This window comes from Tasmannia lanceolata, unplaced genomic scaffold (assembly GCF_043159265.1).
Source record: "Tasmannia lanceolata isolate RefF3 unplaced genomic scaffold, GAP_Taslan_0.1 ptg000037l, whole genome shotgun sequence".
Classification (NCBI taxonomy): Eukaryota; Viridiplantae; Streptophyta; class Magnoliopsida; order Canellales; family Winteraceae; genus Tasmannia; species Tasmannia lanceolata.
In genome coordinates, this window is record NW_027518714.1 from 4671513 (window position 1) to 4696165 (window position 24653).

The following is a 24653-nucleotide window of genomic DNA, read 5'->3' on the forward strand; positions in this document are numbered from 1 at the left end:
GAAGCCATCCACCTAGATGATGGGTGTTGGTAATGACTATTAGTCTATTACAATTCCCCAAAAGCTCTCGTTAGCCAAAGTGTAAAACAAAATGAGTCGTCCCATTATCAAAACAGGATCCTGCAGTTATACATAGCTTTTTTAGTTTTATTTTTTGCAATTTCGCCAGCCCTCTTTACAAAAATACTATCACTAGTTGCACCTGGACCTGGACAGATTGGCCGTGATAGCTTTTGTATTATATTGAAAGGATCCTTGACATAGTTTGCCTGACTCGACAACTAAATCTGCAAAAAAGATGACTAATATTAGGGCCATATGAGTCGCCTCAAGGGGAACGAATAAAGGCTACCGAAATTTGCACTACCATGTTTTAATAATGACACAAACTCACCTTGTCTTTCCTTTTTTAATTGTACGCTGAGAGATTTTTGGGAATTGCAACAGGTTTTGACAGTTTGTAAAATAACTCATGAAAAGGTGAGTTTATCTAATTATCAAAACATGGTAGTGGGAATCAGTAGCATATTTAAAAATACCGAAGTAACCAAAGAAAAAAAAAATGAGCCCACATTTTTGGGTAATCTCAGCCATTTATTTCTTGGGAATCACCATGGATAGGCTGTGTTCCAAAAATTCATCTCCATAGGATGATCCTAACCATCCAATCCATGTAGGTTTGTAAACCGTACCCAACAAATAAATGGCGTGTATCACTCAAATATGGGAGCCCCATTTCTTTTTTTAGCTACACTTGCTATCTGCACCGGTGCAACATTTACAAATGGGCATGCCACCGTTATAGTTTGTCCTATGTGAGAATAAGTGCCTCTTTGGATGCCATCAAGTGGTCCTTATTTGCAAATGGGCGTTGGGGTCTCTTTAGGTGGGTGGGGGAGGGAATATCATTCCCCTTTCTTTCTCTAATTAATAATAAACATTAGCTAATAGAAATGAAACTTTTTTGCACTTTGACGGGCCGTTATTAAAGAAATACATTCACTAGTGGCGTGTATGGCAAGTGGCCTCTAGTTATAAATACATTCACTTGAACAAAATCTCGTTAAAAGACCGTTGATAAAGAAATACAATGATGGGAACATGTTGATCATTATAAACCATAGAAGTTGAGCTATGTGGACTATGCGACAGAAGAAATAACATGAAACCAAATTGGGTGTCAGTCTCCCCATCCAAATCAGAACACTTGCCCGGGCACGTAGGAAGTCCCTCTCACCACCCTAATAACAATAAGCGTAACGTATCATTTTCCATATAATCTCTCCCTCTATATAAACTCATAACAGCTTAGCATAATCCATCTCATCATCATATCATCTATATTCTCCTCACTCCATGGCTTCAACTTCCCAATGCTGCTTGGTGGCTTTGTTTGTTCTAGGAGTTTGGGCTTCTCAAGCCATCTCCCGCACGCTCCCTGCGGTATCCATGTCCGAGAAGCACGAGCAATGGATGGCACGTTATGGACGCTTGTACAAGGATGCTACTGAGAAGGAGCAACGTTTCAAGATATTCGAGGACAATGTTGAATTCATAGAATCTTTCAACAGTGTTGGGGACAAACCCTACAAGCTAAGTGTAAATGAATTTGCAGACCAAAGTAATGAAGAGTTCACGGCCTCTCGTAATGGATTTAGGCCATCCTTAACAAGGGCATTGGAAACAACATCCACTTTCACCTATGAGGACGTCACTGCGGTGCCATCTAGCATGGACTGGAGAAAGAAAGGTGCTGTAACACCCATCAAGGACCAAGGCCAATGCGGTAAGATTTTTATACACTTTGTTATTTTAGTTAAGGGTTATGTTTTCAATCTGGTAGTTTCTTACTAGTGAATATGACATGATTTTCTTATCTACCGGTTGCTTACTTATAATGAAATGTGGAATATAGGAAGTTGTTGGGCATTCTCAGCAGTTGGAGCTATGGAAGGAATTACCCAACTCAAGACAGGTAAGTTGATTTCTCTATCTGAACAGGAGGTAGTTGACTGTGATACTAAAGGCGTGGATCAAGGGTGTGAGGGTGGTCTCATGGACGATGCCTTCAAATTCATTCAGCACAACCAAGGCCTTACAACTGAAACCAAGTATCCTTATAAGGGTGTTGATGGCACTTGCAACACCAAGAAGGCAGCTACCCATGCGGCAAAGATCAATGGTTATAAAGATGTGCCGGCCAACAGCGAGAAGGCTCTTTTGAAGGCTGTGGCAAACCAACCCATTTCTGTTGCAATCGATGCTAGTGGATATGCCTTTCAATTCTACTCAAGTGGGGTCTTCACGGGTGACTGTGGTACCAGTCTCGACCATGGTGTTACCGCTGTGGGTTATGGAACAAGTACCGATGGGACCAAGTACTGGCTGGTGAAGAATTCATGGGGCAATGCGTGGGGTGAAGCTGGATACATAAGGATGCAGAGGGACGTTGTCGCTAAGGAAGGTCTGTGTGGTATTGCCATGCAAGCCTCGTACCCAACCGCATAATAGATGATACTTTATGTAATTTCTATGTCACAACCGATGCTATCTGTTTTATGTAAAAATATCTCAGGAGGTCCTCCAGCCTATCAGTTGCTTTGTCACGTATTTCTATAAGGTTGTTTATCATTATCCAAATCCACATTTCAGAGAAAGTGTCCAGCAACTTGCAAGAACTTTGGCAATGTGTGTTTTAGCTCAATTATATATGTCTCAAAATTTATCCCATGTACCCCTGGCCAACGTCGATTAAGGGTTTTGGGAACAGAAACAGCACTCCTGAAACACAAAATAGTGGCAGGTGAAGACTTTGTATTGGTAAGAACATCGACAATCTTATCATTGATATGAAAAAACCGAACATCAGGAAGCTGTGTTGGGACAGCTTGTTTATGACCCAAGTGTCGCAATGGTTGAATTGATGGTTCTATTCATATTCCTGGCCTTTGTTTTTAATGGATTCCAATTCCGAGCTTTAACCATCAAAAGCCTAACTTATGCCCTTTCAGTCTTCACCATGCGAAAAGGTGAATTAAGTACCTTAGTTCGATACTATTGAATTCAGAAAGAAATCCACCCCTTCCAGTGAAATGTCAAATGCCTGATTTGATCATTAAACTCTTCAGATGAGTCTCGACCAAGGTTTTAAATTTCGACCGAAGTCGAAAATTTCAGGTTTCGGTCTCAACCGAAACCAAAAATGGGTAAACTCGAAACCTTACAAAATTCAACCAAAATTTTGTTTTCCCCGAAATTTCGGTCCAAAATTTACCGAATATCACCAAAAAATCTGGATTTCATTCGTTATTTAATATTTCTTGAAATTTCAGCTGAAATTACCAAAATTTCAGAAATTTAAAACGAACTTTTCTACGTGATAAAATATTACTTTATTTGATTTCGTTAAATTTCATCTGAAATTTCAGTTTCGGTGAGGAGTGAAACGCATTCCGAAACCGAAATTTGACACCATGGTCCTGACATTAATTGAATTCACCACTGACAAATTCAGAATCATTAAAATTAAACTGGTATACCAACAGCCAAAAGAAAAATACTTTTGCAAGCATAGTTTCTGGATCCAGTTCCGCGGTTTGGCATGATAACAAAAAACAGAATATGAAAAAGCATGTGATCAAGTTCGATGACCTTATGGATCAATACTAAGGTCAAGCAAAATTGCTGCTTCGTTCTTATTATTGGCAGATTCAGTTGTTATGCTTTTGCTAGACTTGAGAACAGAAGTGAAAACACAGGTTTGATTTTTGGGGAAATGTAACTTCATAGAAGTCTCTTTTACCACACTGTTTTTGCAGCTGCTGCCACAATGCAACCAACCTAGGTAGTGGAATTACCATGTCCACTGTTCATCAATTTTTGGCAGAGGTAAATGCTTAGGGTGGAGATTGGTTGGTTTTGTTTTGAAATTTTGCCCCTTGTATAAAAGCATTTTTATTAGTTTCGCGGAAACCATCCACCCAGAAGGTATGCACTCTTTTGTGTCACACACGACCATATGGTCCATATGAACCCATTTTTAGGGCAACCGATTGTCACGGGCCAAATATTTGAGCAACGGAATAACCCGTGCGGCGCCCCAACATGCACAAATGCTAGGGCAAGCCTTCAATCGTGCAAGGCTTCAAAGGCCCTACACGCCAACACCCCTTGATGCTTCGAATGTGCACACAAACTCTAAGCTGTTCAACAGGCTACTTGGCTCAGTTGTTGACATGCGCTTCTAGATACCCACACTCATGATCAGCCTGCATCACGAGTACATCGAACATAAGGCCTTGGGGCCTAATGCAAAGTCCATCGAGTACGAGGCATGACGATGCCACGCACCAATCCGCCAAGCGCTGGGGCTTGGTCATCCAAGGAGCAAGATGCCCCATGGACTGATCCGCAAGGTGTACACCTCGCGAGGGCAATCGAAGTCGCCCCGGCACGAACCCATGGAAGACCTAGAGAATGGCCTACCCACGAGACGTACCGCGGTGCAAAGGGGCAAACAGTATAGGTAGCCCCCTGCACCGGTCCGTCGCGCAATGCATGTGGGAACCCAACCCAACATGCACTGTCTTTGGCCTCCATCCTCAACCAAAGAAACTGGAGCATCCCTATGGATAGCTTGCAGTCCGCACCCAAAGCTCCCTTAGGGCACGCCTACGAGTTGAAGTATGATTTCCTACTGTGTGCAACAGATGCACAAGCAAGTCCACTTGCAACCCATGAGCAAGCCACCAAGGCTCCTGCCCACACATGCTGGGCCTAACGGGGGAGGAGTCAACAAGTCACGGGGTCAACTCCTCCTATAGAGTTTGGCCAACCAACCAGCTTAGCGGCGAGTGGCGACCAAATGTGCTATAAACAACGCATTTCCAAGACGCAACGAGACAAGACGGGATGGATTTTAATACCGGTTGTGTCCTGAACTGTTTTCCCGTGACACGATACTTGTGCTACCATGGTTTGCCAATGGTACGAAGTCACCTTGTTTCATACATTTTAACCAGTTTGTAATATCTATTTTAACCAGGAGGTGAAGTTATACGTAGCTTCTTTGTTTCATTTTTGCAAGAAGCAAACTTTCCACACAAAAAAAAATACTATTATTTGTTGCACCTGGACATGGACGGATTCGGCATGATACAACAATTGCAGTTGTAGGAAGATAATTAACAACTCGAACAACAACGATCCACTTCGGATCAGGCCCTTTGTATTATATTGAAAGGATCATTGGCATAGTTTGCCTGACTTAACCACAAAATCTGCCAAAAAGATAAAACTTAAGGGCCCGTTTGGATGCCGAGAAGAATTTGATTTGGATTTCTCACATTTGCAGCCCTTTTTGTGTTCTGATTTGGATCGGATCAAATCCTTGAATTTCCAAATTAACAACTGACAGTGAAAAAAATCATATTTCCAAATAAGCTGTGGAAATAAGTAATTGAAAATCTACAAATCTGGCAGTTTCCTTCACCCTCTTGGCTCCTCAATCTCTCCCCTGCAGTAGGAAGTACCCCTTTCCCTCTCTGTCTCCCTCAACATGAGCTGCCGGATCTATTCATTTTGTATTCAAAACTCAATTCCAAATCCAAATTCAAAATGTGAGGTATCCAAACGGGCCCTAATATTATTTGAAAGTGCAGTTTCAAGATTGCCCATACGAAATCCTTTTTGTATAAGCGTCTGGGTGGACATGCACTAAGATGGAATAGGCCCCACAATATCCTCATTGTCCCAGCTGCAATATGATGAGACGCTAATCCTCTTGAAACAAAATGATCAAAACCATATGCCCCACCCTTGATCTACAGATTGTACCTTTCGGTTGGACTATAAGGATCGAGTACCCATATTCCTGGACCATACAAAGAGTCACCTTAAGGGGAACAATTTTTAAACGCTACAAACTCGATCAAGCAACAGAAAATACAGTAACTTACTAAAAGTGGTTGTGTTAATTTCAAGGATTCAAATTTGGGTTTCAGAATGCATTTCAGTCCTCACCCAAACATAAATTTTGGCCGAAATTTCAAAATTTCCGTTCGAAATCTAATCCACGGCAAAATTTTCTCCTAATTTATTTCAACTGAAATTTTGGAATTTCCAAAATTTTAGGCAGAAATTTTAGAAATTTCGGTAATTTCGGCTGACATTCCTGGATAATATTAGATAATTGTAAGTCTAGATTTTTTGGTGAAATCCCTAAAATTTCGGACGGGATAAACTAAATTTCGACCGAAAAAAAAATACCGTATATGATTGATTTCGATTTCGCTATCGACCGAAACCCTAAATTTCGGATTTCGTCGAAATTTAAAACCTTGGTTAAATTGTAATCAAATACCAAACACAAGATAAGTTAGGCCTAAAAGCAGCAATAAACCAATTTTGGTGCTCTAATTATATAAAAACATTTCCAACCAATCCAAATCCTCTCTTAAAATTTAGGCATGGCACCGTTTTAGTTTGTCCTATGTCAGAATAAGGGCCTCTTTGGATGCCATCAAAAGTGGTCCTTATTGGCAAATAAGATTAATTTAATCTTATTTACAATAAGTGTTGCTATGGAGACGGAGAGTGGAACCGAGAGTATAACCTAACAAATCCCCACATGCCAAATGGCATGTAAGGGATAGATTTGGCATTTTCATGGAGAAAACAGCCGAAAATCAAGGTAAAGATTTTTAAATATTAAAATGCTATTTGTTCGGTTCCACAAATCGGTTACCGAATCATTATTCATTTGGAAATGGGCATTGAAGTCTCTTTGGAAGTCATTAGCCCCATCATTTCTAAAAAATATTATCATTATTATTTGCAAATAATTATATTTAAAACCAAAAATGTTTGCGTATAAGATTATATGTAAATAAATTTTAGAGGTATCAAAAGAAGCCCTAAACTCTCTTTGATATTTTTATAAGCTAAGACATGTTTTCTTTCTCAGATTAATAATAAACATTGGCTAATAGAAATGAAGCATATTCTACTTTAAGCTCTATGACAAGGGGTGATACATACATTCACTTGAACAAACTCTCGTTAAAAGACCGTTGATAAAGAAATTTAATGATGGGAACATGTTGATCATTATAAACTATAGAAGTTGAGCTCTGTAGACTATGCGACAGAAGAAATAACATGAAACCGTAGGAAGTTGAGCTCTGTGAACATGTTCTGATTTGGGTGTCACTCTCCCCATCCAAATCAGAACACTTGCCCGGGCACGTAGGAAGTCCCTCTCACCACCCCAATAACAATAAACGTAACGTATCATTTTCCATATAATCTCTCCCTCTATATAAACTCATAACAGCTTAGCATAATCCATCTCATCATCATATCATCTATATTCTCCTCACTCCATGGCTTCAACTTCCCAATGCTGCTTGGTGGCTTTGTTTGTTCTAGGAGTTTGGGCTTCTCAAGCCATCTCCCGCACGCTCCCTGGGGTATCCATGTCCGAGAAGCACGAGCAATGGATGGCACGTTATGGACGCTTGTACAAGGATGCTACTGAGAAGGAGCAACGTTTCAAGATATTCAAGGACAATGTTGAATTCATAGAATCTTTCAACAATGTTGGGGACAAACCCTACAAGCTAAGTGTAAATGAATTTGCAGACCAAAGTAATGAAGAGTTCACGGCCTCTCGTAATGGATTTAGGCCATCCTTAACAAGGGCATTGGAAACAACATCCACTTTCACCTATGAGGACGTCACTGCGGTGCCATCTAGCATGGACTGGAGAAAGAAAGGTGCTGTAACACCCATCAAGGACCAAGGCCAATGCGGTAGGGATTTTAATACACTTTGTTATTTTACTTAAGGGTCATGGTTTCAATCTGGTAGTTTCTTACTAGTGAATATGACATGATTTTCTTATCTACTGGTTGCTTACTTATAATGAAATGTGGAATATAGGAAGTTGTTGGGCATTCTCAGCAGTTGGAGCTATGGAAGGAATTACCCAACTCAAGACAGGTAAGTTGATTTCTCTTTCTGAACAGGAGGTAGTTGACTGTGATACTAAAGGCGTGGATCAAGGGTGTGAGGGTGGTCTCATGGACGATGCCTTCAAATTCATTCAGCACAACCAAGGCCTTACAACTGAAACCAAGTATCCTTATAAGGGTGTTGATGGCACTTGCAACACCAAGAAGGCAGCTACCCATGCGGCAAAGATCAATGGTTATAAAGATGTGCCGGCCAACAGCGAGAAGGCTCTATTGAAGGCTGTGGCAAACCAACCCATTTCTGTTGCAATCGATGCTAGTGGATATGCCTTTCAATTCTACTCAAGTGGGGTCTTCACGGGTGACTGTGGTACCAGTCTCGACCATGGTGTTACCGCTGTTGGTTATGGAACAAGTACCGATGGGACCAAGTACTGGCTGGTGAAGAATTCATGGGGCAATGGGTGGGGTGAAGCTGGATACATAAGGATGCAGAGGGACGTTGACGCTAAGGAAGGTCTGTGTGGTATTGCCATGCAAGCCTCGTACCCAACCGCACAATAGATGACACATCTATCTTTCCCTTGTTTATATCCCTTCTACTTTGATCATGTCATTTCTATGTCACAACCTATGCTATATATTTTATGTAAAAATATCCCAGCCTGGAGTCCTCCAGCCTATATGTAGCTTTGTCACATATTTCTATAAGGTTGTTTATCATTATCCAATCCAAATCCACATTTCAGAGAAAGTGTCCAGAAACTTGCAAGAACTTTGGCAATGTGTTTTTTAGCTCACCACCCACCCCCCCAATTGGCCCGAGTGGCCAACATCTATAAATGCTACTGGGAACGGAGACATCATGCCCTTTCAGTCTTTCACCATGCCAAAAAGGTGAATTAATTACCTTAGTTCCATACTATTGAATTCAGAAGGAAATCAACCTCTTCCAATGAAATTTCAAACGCCTGATTTGATGATTAAACTCTTTAGATTAGTCTTTACATAAATTGAATTCAGCACTGACAAATTCAGAATGATTAAAACTAAAATGGTATACCAACAGCCAAAAGAAAAAGAAAAATAATTTTGCAAGCATAATTTTTGGATTCAGTTCCGCGGTTTGGCATGATAACAAAAAACAGAATCTCATAAAGCATGTGATCAAGTTCAACGACATTATGGATCAATACTAAGCTCAAGCAAAATTAAGTCAGTTATATAAGCCTGTTTAAAGTCGATGCAAAATGCAGATGCAGCATTTCGTGAGAAGACAAACAACCGGTGTACCAAGACTAAAGCATATGAATCATTAATGAAAAAGCAGTTCTTAAATAAAAAAAAAGTGGTGGGGATACCCTATGTCATCAAAAATAATAATAATAATAATCAGCCGTTATCCAAATCAGGCTCTTTAGTCGCCTAAGAAACTTGCATTCACAACCAGTTATATTGAAAAGCCAATCAGTTTTCCTGTTCACATTTGATTACCAAATTGATTCAAGGATCTGCTAAAGAAAATATTAGAAACGCAGATCATATTTGCTAGGTCACCTTGCATGTGACAAGGATGTGGGAAACCATTACACCCCATAGAATTTATTGGGTAGATTAGGTCCGTTTAATGATCAAGGCTTCGACACCCAAAAGAACCCATCTAAGATCAAGGGTTAGGATTGTTCCACATGGGACCCTTCAATGATCTACGGTCTCATGGTAGTGCACAAGATTAGAGTTCCCAGCAAGTGCCCTCATATGCCGAGAGTGTACAGGTAGAAGAAATGTTGACTGTTTTAGTTCATTTAGTAGCTCAAACATGATTTGGCACCACTTGATTGCTTACCATATTCTCTCTTAGAATCCAGCCATGACTTTTTGCATGGTTAAAAACTCCGAAACTTTTGAAAATTTGGTTCAGGCATATCCTAATGAATTCAATAATATATAATATTTTTCTTATTTTAATCTCGGCTTGGGTTCTACCTGTGCTCTTGAAATTTGAGATTTTTTTTGTTCCAACTACTTTCTTCTTGACTGATTTAGAAAGTGACATTTGGCTTACCAGATAAGTTTTTCATTCAGTTGTTTTAAACTTTTAATTGTGGGAATAATAAATTTAGACATATTATTTAATATGGCTACTCATATTGGTACTTCGATGTTTTGATCATTGCACTAACTCACCTTGTCTTTTATTATTTGAACAGCCGTCAAAGGTAATAAGAAAACGTCCAAGCATTTGGTAATAAAGAGGAACACAACTCTTGAAACCAGACAGCAATATAAGCAAATGTGCAAGCATCCTTCTGTGCGCTTCTCGATCCCTAATATTGAGTAGAAGGGAGCCACTCCTACCTGGGCTAGGAATCTTCTTTTTCAATAACTACCAAATGAAGAAGCTAAAATCAAACTAAAACTTGATGGAAAACTTGTGAATGCTAAGTTGGACAGCATCGTCCTCGTATCGAATTTCACTCATGGGTCGGGTCTTCCCTCTTACCAAGTTTCAGCAATCTTTTCATCAGACTATCTTACAAGGTTCAGATCGCATCTTTGTTTCAACCATTGATCATGTTGATCCATCCCATCTGCACAACACCCGTAAACATAAACCCAACTGATGGAATAGATCACTCCCAAACCACCCAATCCACAATTAGAGATGACCAAGATGCAAGCATGACAAGTTCCCCAGTGACCATGCCTTATGTGCCCACCATAACTTAGAATTGCTACTTGCCACCTACGCTCATTTCAACCATCATTGTCAAAGTAAACCTAATTAATAACCCATCTTAGTAGAGTTCACCTAATTAAGACCTCTTGAAAATCTATAAATGATCCAAGGGCCATAATCAAACTATTGCAAACGACCATACAACTCGTCACTATAGCCAGTGAGAGAATGATACCTTTAGTTGCTTTCTTTTCGTTCTAGTATTATATCCCAGGATTCCATCATTATCTTATCTTCTATTTTTCATGGAATTTAGATTCCAAAACTTCTAGGGCACACAATCTAAACGTTTACTGCACCATCTATCATCTCTCTTGTGGCCATGTGTTCTCAAGGCCATGGCCTAACAATCAAAAATCAAATATTGTACCACTTGTTTATTATTGTTTATTATCACACAAGAATGTCACACATTCAATCACCAAAACCTTTTTCAACTAAATTTTTTCATTAACAAAAACATCCTGAGGAAGACTCAACGAGCCGCTACACAGAAATAACTCCATTCTATTCTGACTCCTAAATGATGTTCAAAATCCTTCTGAGAGTTATAAAATCAGCCCATCATCCGGTTGAGATGATACAGGCAGCAATTCAATAATCAAAGCCCTGTTTCGAGGACCATCACTATGTCAAAAACTAAAAACCTTTCCCATTCAAGATAGAATTTTGTGCACCGAAGTCCTAAAACTCTTCAAGTAGGTCGAGAACCAACCTCGGAAGGAAAGAAAAAAAGCACCGAGTATTTCAAAGATGAATTACGATTCAAGAAATAAAGATGATAAAGGCAGTGGAAAGTAATGGCCTTCCACTCATTTTGTGAATCTTACATGAAATGATCCCAACTTAACCAATCTACAAACATCAATTAACAGTATACACTAATATTTGAGGGGGAAAACTCCTCCATCACACAAGTAATTGAAACATTAAACAATGAAATACATTTTTTTAGCACTAACCTTGAAATACTAATCAATCTATAGACATAAAGTAGCAGTATCCATTAATTTGGAAGGGAGGGGGCTTTGTGTGTGTGAGTGTGTGTTGGCGTGGGGGTGTGTGTGTGGGGGGTGGGGGGGGTGTTAGATACCAGCTTCTGTACCCAAAAACAAATGTTTATTATTGATTTTTTTTTTTTTTAAAGCTTCAAAAAGTTGAAAAAGTAGGGATGGATGGGTATCGCTCTGTTTCCTTGTTGCTTTTTTTTCTTTTCCTTTTTTTTTAGGTACGATCAACAAGGAAAAAGATATTAGTTCTAACGGATTTGGAGGGAATCGAAATATTTCTTTGATTCTTCCATGCCGGCATTTGATGAGAAATAAATGTTTATTTCCCGAACAAGTGTATAACTTAAAAAATACATGTCTAATGTAGAACACAGTTTATGGTACCCTCGAAATCCGAGAGAGAGACCTCATGTTGAACACAGTTTTTTGTTTTATTTCCCGTAAAAACTTTACAATCTCCATGTGGCATTTGATGAGAAATATATCTCTAATTAACATTTCAACAAATTGAAAGGGTTGTCGGTGTGCATGAGTCGTCAATAAGGCAAACTTTTTGAGCTTGAGCTAACAATCAAACTCTTGAGCTTAGAGGCATCCCCTGAAGCATCAGCTCTCCTCATAATCAATTCCATATTTTTATCAAGGCTTTGCTTTACCATCTTCTTAATAGCTTTCTTCCCTTCCTTTGTCTCTTCTCGACTCACAGGGAAACCCATCAAAACCCTTCCTGTCTGTGGCCCAGAATGTGCTCCTATCTTCATTTGCCTCCCATCTTTAAACCATTGCAGTATTCTCAAGGCCCTCTTCTGAGCCAAGGGGGTCCCTAAGAGAGCAACTTCAAGAAGAATAGGAACAATTCCCGATCGTTTCATTTTGTCTCTCTGCACCGAGCTCCGATGCGCCAAAATCATCAATATGTAAGCTGTTAGTTCTTGGCATTTGGGTTTCTCTTCCCAAGTCATAATCTCTATCAAACTTTCTGGGACCAAGGGATCACTTTCCATAGCCTTCTTTCCAACAACAGTCACAACCAAGTTCCCTAGAGTTGCTAAGGCTGTCTCCGAAGCGCCTTTCTCGGACGATAACATTAGAAGAGTGTGTACTGCACCTCTTGAGACCAGACTTCCAGCGTGGTCGAGTATGGTGGAGAAGTTGTATAGAATACCCAAACAAGCCATCTTTGTTTCGTCGGTCACATCAGAATCGGAATCGGAATCAGAATCGAGAATTTTGACAACAAATGGGAGGATTTCCAATGAGGCGAAGGGGAATTGGGTGTTGGCAAGCGATGAGAGTGACAATAGGAGGAGGACAACGAATTGTCCTACTCCATTAGGATGCGGCACGCCAAGGAGGTTTGGCAATTTGGCAAGGATTCCTGCCTCCACCATTAGAGCCTTGTTGCTGAAAAAAGAAAAGATAAATGAGACATTGATGCAACTTGCATTATTATTTCATGGGGAGTTATGAATACAACCAAAGAAGGATTTGATTAGAGTCAAAAGGGTTTTGTTCATTTGTCGCAAAGGTATTCTTTAAGGTCTTCTTGTTTGAAAGTAGAGGTCAATGGTTTGGCTAGAAGCCAACCTTTCTTACATAAGAGAAAGATGGGTCTCCCCGCAGACATTAGACTTCTTCAAGTAGTTTGGTGGGTTACCACTATATGTCTTCTATAACAAAATCCAATATTGGCACATTAAGAATGTTTAAATGTATAATCTTTACCATCATATATGCAAATCAACAACCTTACTTAAGTAGAACATTAATTAACAAATTAACATCCAGTGCAATTTACTGAATTGCCCTCAACCCTGAGATAAAATATCTCCTCTCCAATCTATTTATATTTGCGTTGGGATAGGAAATGAGAAATTTGGCCATTGGCTACCCAACAAGGGTATTATTTTGAGCCTTTCCCCATTACAAAATTCTCACTCGACTACCAAATAAGGATTTTGTCCGGGCTACATCAAAGTCACGCACACTGGCCCAAACGATCATAGAGGAATGGTTCGGTACGGGTCACACTCATTGGAATAAAATGGGGCGCCCGCTAAGGCACAGTAGGGCCCACCTCTTATTGATACGAAAATTTCACTTGAGATGGCTTGCTTTGGATCTACTATGATTTTTCGAACATAACAGATCCAAAGCAAGGCTATCAAGTTAACGATTCGGATCAAACAAGGGTAAGACCCACTATCATGTAGTGCGCCATTATAACAATCGGTGTGATTCTCAGAGCTAGTGGGAGAAAACCACTCACCTCTCTCTCTCTCTCTCTCTCTCTCTCTCTCTCTCTCTCTCTCTCTCTTGCATATTTCGATCTCCGGTGAAACACGTCAGATTCCGGTAGATAGACGCACATATACAGATAAAAAAGGTAAAAGGAAAAAAAAAATCTATCTCGAAACCAGGCATAATCATATGGTGCCGAAAAGACAAAATCAGGGTTCTTTAGGATTTTTCGTAATCAAATCAAAGCAAGGAAAAACTAGGAATAGACGGGAAATAAAACTTACGTGTATGTACCATTAGCAAGCTCAATTAACGCCTGAACCGCAGATTTTTTATGATCCGAAACTTCCGAATCGAGCATCGAAACAAGCGTAGGTATAACGCCGAGAGTGGCCAAAGATTTTCTGGTCCTCAAATCCTCTCTCGCCAATCTGCTAATCTCCTTCGCAGCAATCTCCTTCTCATCCCAACCTCCAAAGTGAAGTTGTTTCACCGATCTCTGTAATACAAAACAACTCTCAGCAATTCCTTTTGCCATCTCTACGCCCCTATCATTTTCTTCCTCTCTATTCTCCTTCTCGAAACGCTCTGATGAAACGTATTTCTTTCGACTCGTCTTGATTTGAAGGAATCGTCTGATTCGAGCGAAAAATCGAAGCTCTTGGTAGTAAGAGAAGAAACAGAAGGAATCAGAGTCGGACATCTTGATCGCGATCTGTCTTTGTAGTAGATGGTCTGAGAAAGTTTAAGCTCTCTCTATTAAATGGGTTTAAATTTAAGAGAGGGAGAAGAGATAGGAAACAGATATCTCAGGCATCACATGTAGAAAATCTGTTTTAAAATCACAAGAGAGATACAAGAGAAGACTCGCTAACCCAAGTGCAGTTATATATGTTTTTCCTCGGTTTGGCTATATGGGTTCTTTAATGAAAGAAGATCTGGTGCATTAATTCTATAAAGTATATAATAAAAAGGTTAGGCACCTTATAGACCCTAAGTCTATGCCTATTTAACAAAATACCACTGCTTTTTCTTTCTTGTTTCTATATTGGTTCTCTTGAAATGATCTAACCTGAAAAACGAATGTGAAAATGATTAAGTAGGCCCCATTTCCCATCTCTATACGGTACACGAAATATTCACTAGAGGGAGGGAACTTTAAATAGTCAAAGACAAGGAGAGTTAGTGCAGTTAATAAAACATGGCCGTGCCAACGTATGTAGCCTTAATCAAACGCTCAAGACCATTTATTTATTTTATTTTTATTTTTATTTTTTTTTTATTAATGAAGGTTGTCCCCTTCAGGGATAGGACTATTTCCCTGCGGATGCGCGCAATCACCCGGAAACTACACGCATCGGATAAGCAAGGGGGGATTCGAACGCTCATCACTGGGAGCAAACCCATGACTTTACGCCGAAGAGCCACACCCTTCCGGCTCAAGACCGTCTCATTGACTAATTTTGGTGAAATGAGTATACATAAGGTTAAAATCCTCTGCCAATTTTGTTACAAAACAAAACATACGTATTAGCGTAATTTCACACTTAAATAAGGCTTATTTTTTAAGAACGTCGACGAGACGGCAAGGTACCAAGAGAGCTCCGATTTCTTTCCTCCGCCATCTAAAACATACGGAAACTGTTCAGTGTTCTGTGCAGCTCACGTGTCCCTCGAATATTTTATGGATTCTCTATGTTTCTACCAATATTAAATGAGAATGACTGACCAGAAAGTCATATCGAAAACATAACGTATGGTTTCTATGTTTCTACCGATATTAAATGAGAATGACTGACCACAAAGTCACACCGAAAACATAACGTATGCTTATGATAAAGGACAACAAAAATCAACGGCTTAACTTTTCTGGGTGCACAAGGCCCGTTCATTTTTTGGGCCCCGAATTAGGCCGTGTCCCGAAAATTATCGCTATAAAATGATCCTGACCCTCCGTTCATTATATAGGTTTCTATACTATGTCGTCTCTATTAATTGGAGGGTTAGGGTAATCCTATGTAGATAATTTCTTGGGCACTGCCTATTTAAGTGGGGGCCCAACAAATGAACGGTTTGGATCATCGAATCATGTGGGCCTCACTGCATTACACCAATGTATTGGACGTAGACCTGGCAAAAGCGACCCGTGCCCGCGGGTCGACCCCACCCACCTGCAAATTTGCTGGCACGGGTCCGAGTTTTAGTGACCCGTCAAAACTAACCCGCGGGTGACCCAACCCGCAAAAAACACGGGTCGGGCGAAAACATAACGTATGCTTAAAAATCAACGGCTTAACTTTTCTGGGTGCACAAGGCCCGTTCATTTTTTGGGCCCCGAATTAGGCCGTGTCCCGAAAATTATCGCTATAAAATGATCCTGACCCTCCGTTCATTATATAGGTTTCTATACTATGTCGTCTCTATTAATTGGAGGGTTAGGGTAATCCTATGTAGATAATTTCTTGGGCACGGCCTATTTAAGTGGGGGCCCAACAAATGAACGGTTTGGATCATCGAATCATGTGGGCCTCACTGCATTACACCAGTGTATTGGACGTAGACCTGGCAAAAGCGACCCGTGCCCGCAGGTCGACCTGACCCACCCGCAAATTTGCGGGCACGGGTCCGAGTTTTAGTGACCCGTCAAAACTAACCCGCGGGTGACCCAACCCGCAAAAACACGGGTCAACCCACGGGCACCCGCAAGTCACTTGGCTTTTTAAAGGGTGGTGATTTTGTTATGCTAATCTAGAGGGTTTGATGCCTAAATAGGTTGTGGCTGGCACCATAGAATATAAATAGGTTGTGGCTAGCACCATAGGTTGATCCCAACCCTCCGATTTGAATGTTAGAGGGTTGATCACTTGATCGTAACCCTCTATAGATCGGAGGGTTAGGATCAACCTATTGAAATGATTTTTGGGGCACAACCTATTTAGGCTGTGGGCCATCTAATGGACGGTTTGGATCATCTCACGGTGCCGGCCATACCCCCCTCATCAAAATCCAGTGATAATATTTTCCAAACTAAACTACTGTTTGAATTTGCGGGTGACCCGCGTGTTGACCCGGCCCACCCGCTGGCCGCGCAGGTCACCAAAATTCTGACCCGCAAAAATGCGGGTCATCTCCTGACCCGACCTGTGTGACCCGCACCCGCATCACCCAGCGAGTTGACCCAGCCCGACCCACCCGTTTGCCAGGTCCAATTAATGGCCTACGTCATGTAAAAAGTACTTCCGGTTTCTCGGAATCGTCTAGGCAGCAATGAAACAAATAAGAAACTACATAATACCATCATCTGGTTCCTTCCTCTGTGTATGTGGGGCCCCTTGCCGCAGCCACCCACATGGCGTCTTCAGTTTTTAATGCAAAGTGTCTTTTTTATCATTCACCTTTTGTTTTTCTGAGAATTTATACGATGGGTGGCCGTGAAAACACGTGAAGTCTAAAAAAGTAAGTACGGCCCTCTCCATATGATGATCCAAACTGTTCATCTGTTTGGGCACAACGTAGATAGGTTGTGCCCCAAAAATCATTTCCATAAGATGATCCTAACCCTCCGATCTGAACTGATCTGAATATGGAGTGCCCCAAAAATTATTTATGGAATCTTCTACACATCGGAGGGTTAGGAGCATCCTATGGAAATGATTTTTGGGACACAACCTATTTACGTTGTGCCCAAACAGATGAACGGTTTGGATCATCATATGGAGTGGGCCGCACATACTATTTTAGACTTCACGTGTTTTCACGGCCGCCCGTCATATAAATTCTTTGTTTTTCTTTCTCTTGGTTTTAGTAATCGTTACTAAGAATAGTAGTGCCGCACTGAGGCACTAAATTCAACCTATGGAAAATGGCAAATTTAGGCCCACGTGGCAGTGCCACGCCGGATTCCACTACATTGTATGTGTTGAGCCAAGCTCGGACGGTTATTTCTTGTGGTTTATCATTCAACAAGCGAAGATAAAAGTGGTAAGATGAGGTGGACCATAATCTCCCAACCATGGTAACACGTGCTGAAATAACAGGTTCCTCTTATCCTTCCTCATCACTACACGTTTCGTGGACGGACCGCGTGGATATCGCATGTTGAATTGTTTTGTTTATAATGGCCTATTATGTTCGAGCATAAATTGTATAATAATTGGGAAATGTTATCAGCACAACCATGTTTTGATATTTGCACAAACACATTTTTACTTAAAAGAGCTGTCAATCGTCACCACGGTTCACGGGTAGCTCTGACAAGCCAGTTAAAAAACAGCAAAGAGAAGCTGCATTTGTGCAGTTATCAAAACATGGTTTTGCTGATAACATTTCACATAATATCACGCGGTACTTTTTAATCCGTAGGCCATGTTTGTTTTGGATTTTGAGGCTACATGTTACGGACCTGAGTGGGACCTGTCTAGTTATGGGACTATATATGTGGGACCCAACCTGGTATGGGACAGGTTTAAAGACCCTAACTTTATGGGTTCCATCAGCTCTAAAGCTTTTGGCATATTGGTTAGGTACCTAAAATAAAATCACAGGAGATTTAACATAAATCCTTTATTCTATTTCAAATCGTAACTCGAATGAGCCTTTATTTGGCATACATCTCCCAGGGTCGATTGGGAAGTGGGCATAAAGATCTTTACGATACAGACAATAATTCGGCTCATTTTCAATTAGGTGATTAGGTATATAATCAATACGTCAAAAGCTTCAGAGTTGATGGGACGTGTTAGGCTAGGCCCTTTAAACCTGTCCCACACCAGGTTGGTCCCACTTAGACCTATAAGTAGGCGGGGCCCCTTAGGACCGTAACACAATTGTGGGATCTAAATTGATTATTGGACTCAAAATTATGTTTAGGTCCTATTTGTTTTGAATTTTAAGAATTGATCGCAAGTCCAAAACTGATTATTGGATTCAAAATTAAACATAAATTTGAGTCCAATTATCAATTTTCGGCTCACAATCGGTTTTTAAAATCCAGAACAAACAATGCCTTAATTTTAAGTTCAATAATTAATTTTGGAATCCCAATCGGTTCTCAAAATTTCCTAGTATACTTTTACTATGATCCTCAATCATGTTAATCAAAGAAAATAATGTTTAAGGCAAACACAAGCACTTATCATTGGACATCGCTTCTCTTGTGTTTAATAGAGGTTTTCCTCTTAATTTATCCTTAGTTCTTCTGCTTTAGACGTGGCCAAGCAACCAAACCCTCGCATAAGCTTTGAATGATGGTAATCCGCCCAAACCATGTGGAAATTAAGAAGACACCCTGAGATGCCTCTTGCTTGTCTGCTCTTGTCTGATGACGTGACATGCTTAATTGTCTCATTTTATAACAAGAGAAAAGTACGGAATGTGGGCTCATGTTTCAAGAAATTACGGATTTCGGGGACCTTTTAAAACAAAATGAAACACGGGCTAATCTTCAAAATGACATGATAGACGGTCCTCCTTTTTTATTACTGCCTATTAAATTGGTGCGCTTCACGAGACTTCTTTTGGTTCGTTTGAATGTGTATTAGAACCGACAGAACCTTTGGTTCGTTTCTATCTTTGCCGTCGGAAATAACTAGAGACGGATGGATGGTTGACACGTGTTGGGAAACTTTTTGGAACGTTGACGTTATTAGATACTTTTTAGAACGCTGACGTTATCTTTTCTCACTTCTCTTTTGGCTTAGAACGGTAACGCTATTGAATACATCTCTTTTGGCTTAGAATCTTTTCTCTTCTCTTTTGGTCCTCATTATTTACGCCGGGGTACCCATTATTTCTGCCGGCATACACCCTATTTCTACCGGCGTACCCCATTAATTACGCCGGGTTACCCATTATTTCCATCAGCGTACCCATGAATTCCGTCGGCCTGCACCCTATTTCCTCTTACACCCTATTTCCGCTTGCATCCTATTTCCACTAGCGTATCCCTTTATTTACGCTGGCGTACACCCTATTTCCGCTTGCACCCTATTTCCACTGGCGTATCCCTTTATTTAAGCCGGCGTACCTATTATTTCCGTCGGCGTACCCATGAATTCCGCCGGCATACACCTTGTTTCCACTTACACCCTATTTTTGCCGGCGTAGCCCTTAATATTCCGGCTGCGTACTATAGAATTCGGTAGGGTTCTCAGCTAAAAGAGACGTGAGAAATAATGAAATATTCAATAACGTCGTCGTTCTAAGCCAAAAGAGACGTATTCAATAACGTTGCCATTATAAGCCAAAAGAGAAGAGAGGACAAAAGAGAAGTGAAAAGATTCTAAGCCAAAAGAGGTGTATTCAATAAAGTTACTGTTCTAAGTCAAAAGATAAGTGAGAAAAGATAATGATCGACTTTGGGTTGTCAACGTTCCAAAAAGTTTTCCAACACATGTCAAGCATCTATCCGTCTCTAGTTATTTCCAACGGGCAAGACAGAATCAAACCCAAGGTTCTGTCGGTTCAAATACACATTCAAACAAACCAAAAGAAGCCTTGTGAAGCGCACCAATTTAAGAGGCAGTAATGAAAAAGAAAGACTATGCCGATGTCAGAAGGGTATCAGGGTCTTTTGACCACCCGATTTTGAAGATTAGCACGTGTTTCATTCTTGTTTTAAAAGGTGCTCGTAATCCGTAATTCCTCGAAACATGTGCCCATATTCCATAGTTTTCCCTTTTAACAAAAATGTTGTTTTTGCTTGGATTTTCTTGGGATTTATGCTCTCTCTATTCTCTCTCTAAATTGGTAATGACACCACCTACCACTACTCTACGAGGTTGACAACTAAACACTACTTACCAGTTACCACTCATCTACGAGGTAACTACAAGGAGACTACTTGTCATGTCTACTCCTAGTTGACTACATAGGTTTTAATTCGCTACTACTCTCCGAGGTAACTATATGAGACAAACATAAGCTTCTTCTTCGCAAGACCCCCACCAGATATATTAAAGGAAAAAAAAAAAGAGAATACAATGAAGCTTAGAAAACATAACTAACCGAAGATAGAAATGGAACCGAAAAAAGAAAAGGGCTCAAGAGAGCAATACAAAGCACATTTCTTCGAATGTAAGAAAAATTGATTCTACAGTCTAAGATATTCCTCCCCTGCCCTATCAGCATGGAGAATTTGGAAGAGAGGGTCTGGTATACATGCCAAAGGAATGTCCAGACCCTTATATGGACAGTTTCTCTTCGATAGATAACATAAGTTTCATGCTAAAGATAAAGGATTACAAGGATCAAGTGTTTAACTTTTCGTAAAAGAATCCTAACTTTTCTTAATTGGATCAACTTTTCTGGATCCATCCATGTCTCAAGAGCATAGGATCATTAGATCAAGGTGTTTTCAAGGGCATCTGTACAAGGGTTCTCTTTCTCCATGGAGTTTTGTTTTTTAATCGCAGCCATCACCTTCTTCTTAATGGCTGATTCCAATGCAATCGAGCTTAGCTTACCAAATCTAAAGCTTCTTATCTTGTTTTAGGCATGTTTATTAAAGTGCCACGCTGTATCCTCAATTCTCAGGGCTTGTGGCTCAGTGCTACTGTGACACACTGGTTTGAGAAAAAGGTCATTTAATGGACTTTCCACTACATTTAGATTAGGCAGGGTGGCAGTGTTCGGATTGGATTTGTACCTTTACGGCCAATAACAGCATTGGAAAGAGAGACTGGACTTTCTAATGGGTTAAAGTTGTATGATGTAGCATTCCAACTTTGAATGAAGAATATAGCAAAGGACTTTGCTACCTACTCTTATCTAGTCTATTTTTTTAAGGCAAAAAAGGTAGGAAGTTGATATTTGTATTAACGGCCTCTACATCGGAACTTTTGGATGGAGTAAGGGTTCACGGGTTTTGGGTCTTCATCTCCCCTTTGGTTATTTTCAACAGTCATGGACTCATGGGAAGAAGCACCTTTTTTCTTTGGGCGCCTAAAAAGCACTTGGTCGAGTTCAAGTTGCAAAATACCGACCATGGTGTAGTGGTTGTTTGGTAGACTGACCTAACATAGTCATCTACGGATTTTGAAGTTCGTATTTCTTTGAAGGGAAATGATAAATCGCCCCTTTTCTTTACGTGGGACAGCCAACAATAGTGTATGTCCCAATCAGGCCCCGTCGAATCCTTCCCACGTGAAGTAAATCAGCCCCTTTGAAGTTGTAGATACACGAGAGGTGGCTGCCCCAAGTACAAAAGAAGGGGTGGATATATCACTTCCCTTGTTTGAAATATAAAGTACAAACAATTTTTTGAATAAGGAAATTGTTATTTTATATTTAATATTGTTGAATAAGGAAATTGTTATTTAATCTGCCTCCCCATCGGGAGGCAGATTTGTTGACTAAGCGGGGTGTGAGTGGCCGGGTGCTGGAATGGTTTGACTTCCTCCCGCCTTGAGTTGTGTTTTGTATTTTTTCTTTCTTTTTCTTTTATTTTTCCGCTTCTTGTATTCTTGGGGTGGTCCATCTATTTACCATTTCAAAAAAAGTTGTTAAAAACTAGAATTGAAAATACTTGATTTTTGTACTCGATCTTATGTCACCTCATGGTGTTCTACGGGATCAAAGGTGTTGATTTCAAATACATGTCTTTCTGTTGGCCCAAAAGTTGGCTTTCATTCTCGGATTTGCTAGGATCCATCGCAGAGGCATTTTCACAGATGGTCTGTCGTATGTCAGACCAGCCACAGAGGATCACTTTTCATCAAATTTTGTCATCGTGCCTTCTGCCATGGACCCTAGCAAATCCCAAAATCAGCCCATTCACATTCGCTTTTCCCTGAAGGGTTCACTCATTTTCTAATGAGTGAAAACACCGTGTTTTCACTCACAGCCATTCATGGCAACGTTCTTTGTTAAAAGAACTACCTTCAAAGTTAGAAGATTTTACATGGTGTAAGGCCTTACAACAATTCGGTAGGGATACCGCCCTTAATATTTGATCCAACAGCAGCTCAATTTTTGTGCTTTTTGAGGAGCTGCTGTTAGATCAAGTGTCAAGGGCGGTACTTCCACCGTACAAAGGCCTTATTGTTTTTTTTTTTTTTATCAGTAAGCTAGGGTTAGGCGGACCCCTACCAAAATATTAATTAAAGAAAGATGATACAAAAGAGAAACAAGACCAGTCCACAATCCTTAGAACAATGACTAAGGAAAGGAGTATAACAATCTGGCTTTAGAGAAACATGGGTATACCCTTGAAATCAAAACTTAAAACAAGTAAGAGGAGAGAGAATACACATGAATTCTAAAGCCACACTCCATACTCATGTGATTAAGCCCCTAGTGATCCAAGACTTCTTTCATCTTCTTGCTAAATTTCCTTGCTCTCATGCTCTCCCTCAATTTCTGAAACTTTGTGGGTTCCTCTTTTTCTGGAGGAGTACTCAGATGCAAAGTTTTCAGCTAGAGTCTTGAACTTCGGCTTCCTTGGCAGGAGAGTCAGAGGCTCACCCAAATCCTCATCATCACTCGGATTTGAGATATAACCTTCGATATCATTAGAATTTTCCTGGCTATGGAGGATGGAATATTTGTTTTGGAGATAAATTAACTGAGCTTTATTTGTCTCTCCCTCCCTAGCCCTAGGGCTCTCCCCTTTGCTTAACACTTTACTCACTTCCTGCGACTCTACTTGCGTCACCTCCTTTGCTTTTCCACTCTCAGTTCTTTCAATTCTTGGAACTTGTTCATCAATCTTGTTGTCTTCTGTCCTCCTTTGAAGTTTCATCATGTTTGTTGACCGGTCTCCACTCCTTTTTGCTTTTAGGTTCCTTCTCCTTCTGCTGTTTTGGACATAACGTCTCAGAATGAGAGATTGTTTGGCATGTAGTACAGCTACCCGGTTTCCATTCATAGATGACTTCCCGAGTTTTGATCCCTTTTGATGTCTTTATTTTCACCGTATCAGGGTACTTGCAATTTACATCCACTTCCACACAGAGCCTCGCATAGCTGAGTCTCGTGGTCTCAGAGGTTTGAGTATCCATATACAGTGGATTTCCTATTATGCTCGCGATCTTGCTGATCCCATTTTGGTTCCAAAATTGGAGTGGAAGACCCTGAAATTTGATCCAAATCGGCACAGAGGTAAGCTCCAGTTTTTCAAAAGGAGTATCGGAAGTCCATCTTCTTAAAATCAGGGGTGTCTCCCAGCATAAGATTGGTCTTATTCTAGTTCTCCGGGACTTGAGTGCAATCCTCCTCACAACAGAATTTGAAGAGGAAGAATCCCTTGTTCATAGCAAACAATTCAAAATCTCCCTTCAACTTCCATTTTCGTTTTAGCTGCTCCTTCAAGGCCACAAAATAGGGGAGTCTGCCCAGGAAGTATCCTATAAGGCAATTTGCCCAAGGATCAGCTCCATTCTCCACCTCATCTTCAAAACTTGCCATCATCTCCCCTTCCAGCTGTTCAGGTTTGAAGGAACTTTATTTTTCTTAGAGGCAAACAGATTTTTCCACCACCCCCCCAGTTACTGGTCGGATGATTGGGTTTTCCTTGTCCAAATTCAAATTTTTTTCTGAGCGGGAAGTATCTTCTAGCTCCCCCCTTTTGCCTGATGTTTGAAGGAAGAGGGCCCATCTCATCTCCTCCTTCACACTAATGAAGGAGCAGTTTTGACCATCGATATTTCTTTTCAAAAATTCAAATTTTGCAGCTTCCACTAGGTGGGAGT

At 40.5% G+C, this 24653-nt stretch overlaps 3 protein-coding genes across 3 annotated transcripts; 2 read left to right on the plus strand and 1 right to left on the minus strand.

The window, feature by feature from the left end:
* Positions 1–1343: 1343 nt before the first annotated feature.
* Positions 1344–2589, plus strand: LOC143860669 (senescence-specific cysteine protease SAG39-like). Its single transcript, XM_077371437.1, has 2 exons — positions 1344–1786; positions 1916–2589. The coding sequence occupies exons 1-2, from the start codon at positions 1357–1359 to the stop codon at positions 2506–2508; spliced, it is 1023 nt and encodes a 340-aa protein (XP_077227552.1). The 5' UTR covers positions 1344–1356; the 3' UTR covers positions 2509–2589.
* Positions 2590–7232: 4643 nt separating this feature from the next.
* LOC143862085 (senescence-specific cysteine protease SAG39-like) lies at positions 7233–8697 on the plus strand. The gene is made up of 2 exons (XM_077373084.1): positions 7233–7812; positions 7943–8697. The coding sequence occupies exons 1-2, from the start codon at positions 7383–7385 to the stop codon at positions 8536–8538; spliced, it is 1026 nt and encodes a 341-aa protein (XP_077229199.1). The 5' UTR covers positions 7233–7382; the 3' UTR covers positions 8539–8697.
* A 3401-nt stretch (positions 8698–12098) lies between these two features.
* On the minus strand, positions 12099–14895 carry LOC143862084 (ARM repeat superfamily protein). Its single transcript, XM_077373083.1, has 2 exons — positions 14250–14895; positions 12099–13128 (listed from the first exon to the last, which is right to left on the minus strand). Exons 1-2 carry the CDS (start codon positions 14666–14668, stop codon positions 12261–12263), a joined length of 1287 nt encoding a protein of 428 aa, XP_077229198.1. The 5' UTR covers positions 14669–14895; the 3' UTR covers positions 12099–12260.
* Between the last annotated feature and the right edge of the window lie 9758 nt (positions 14896–24653).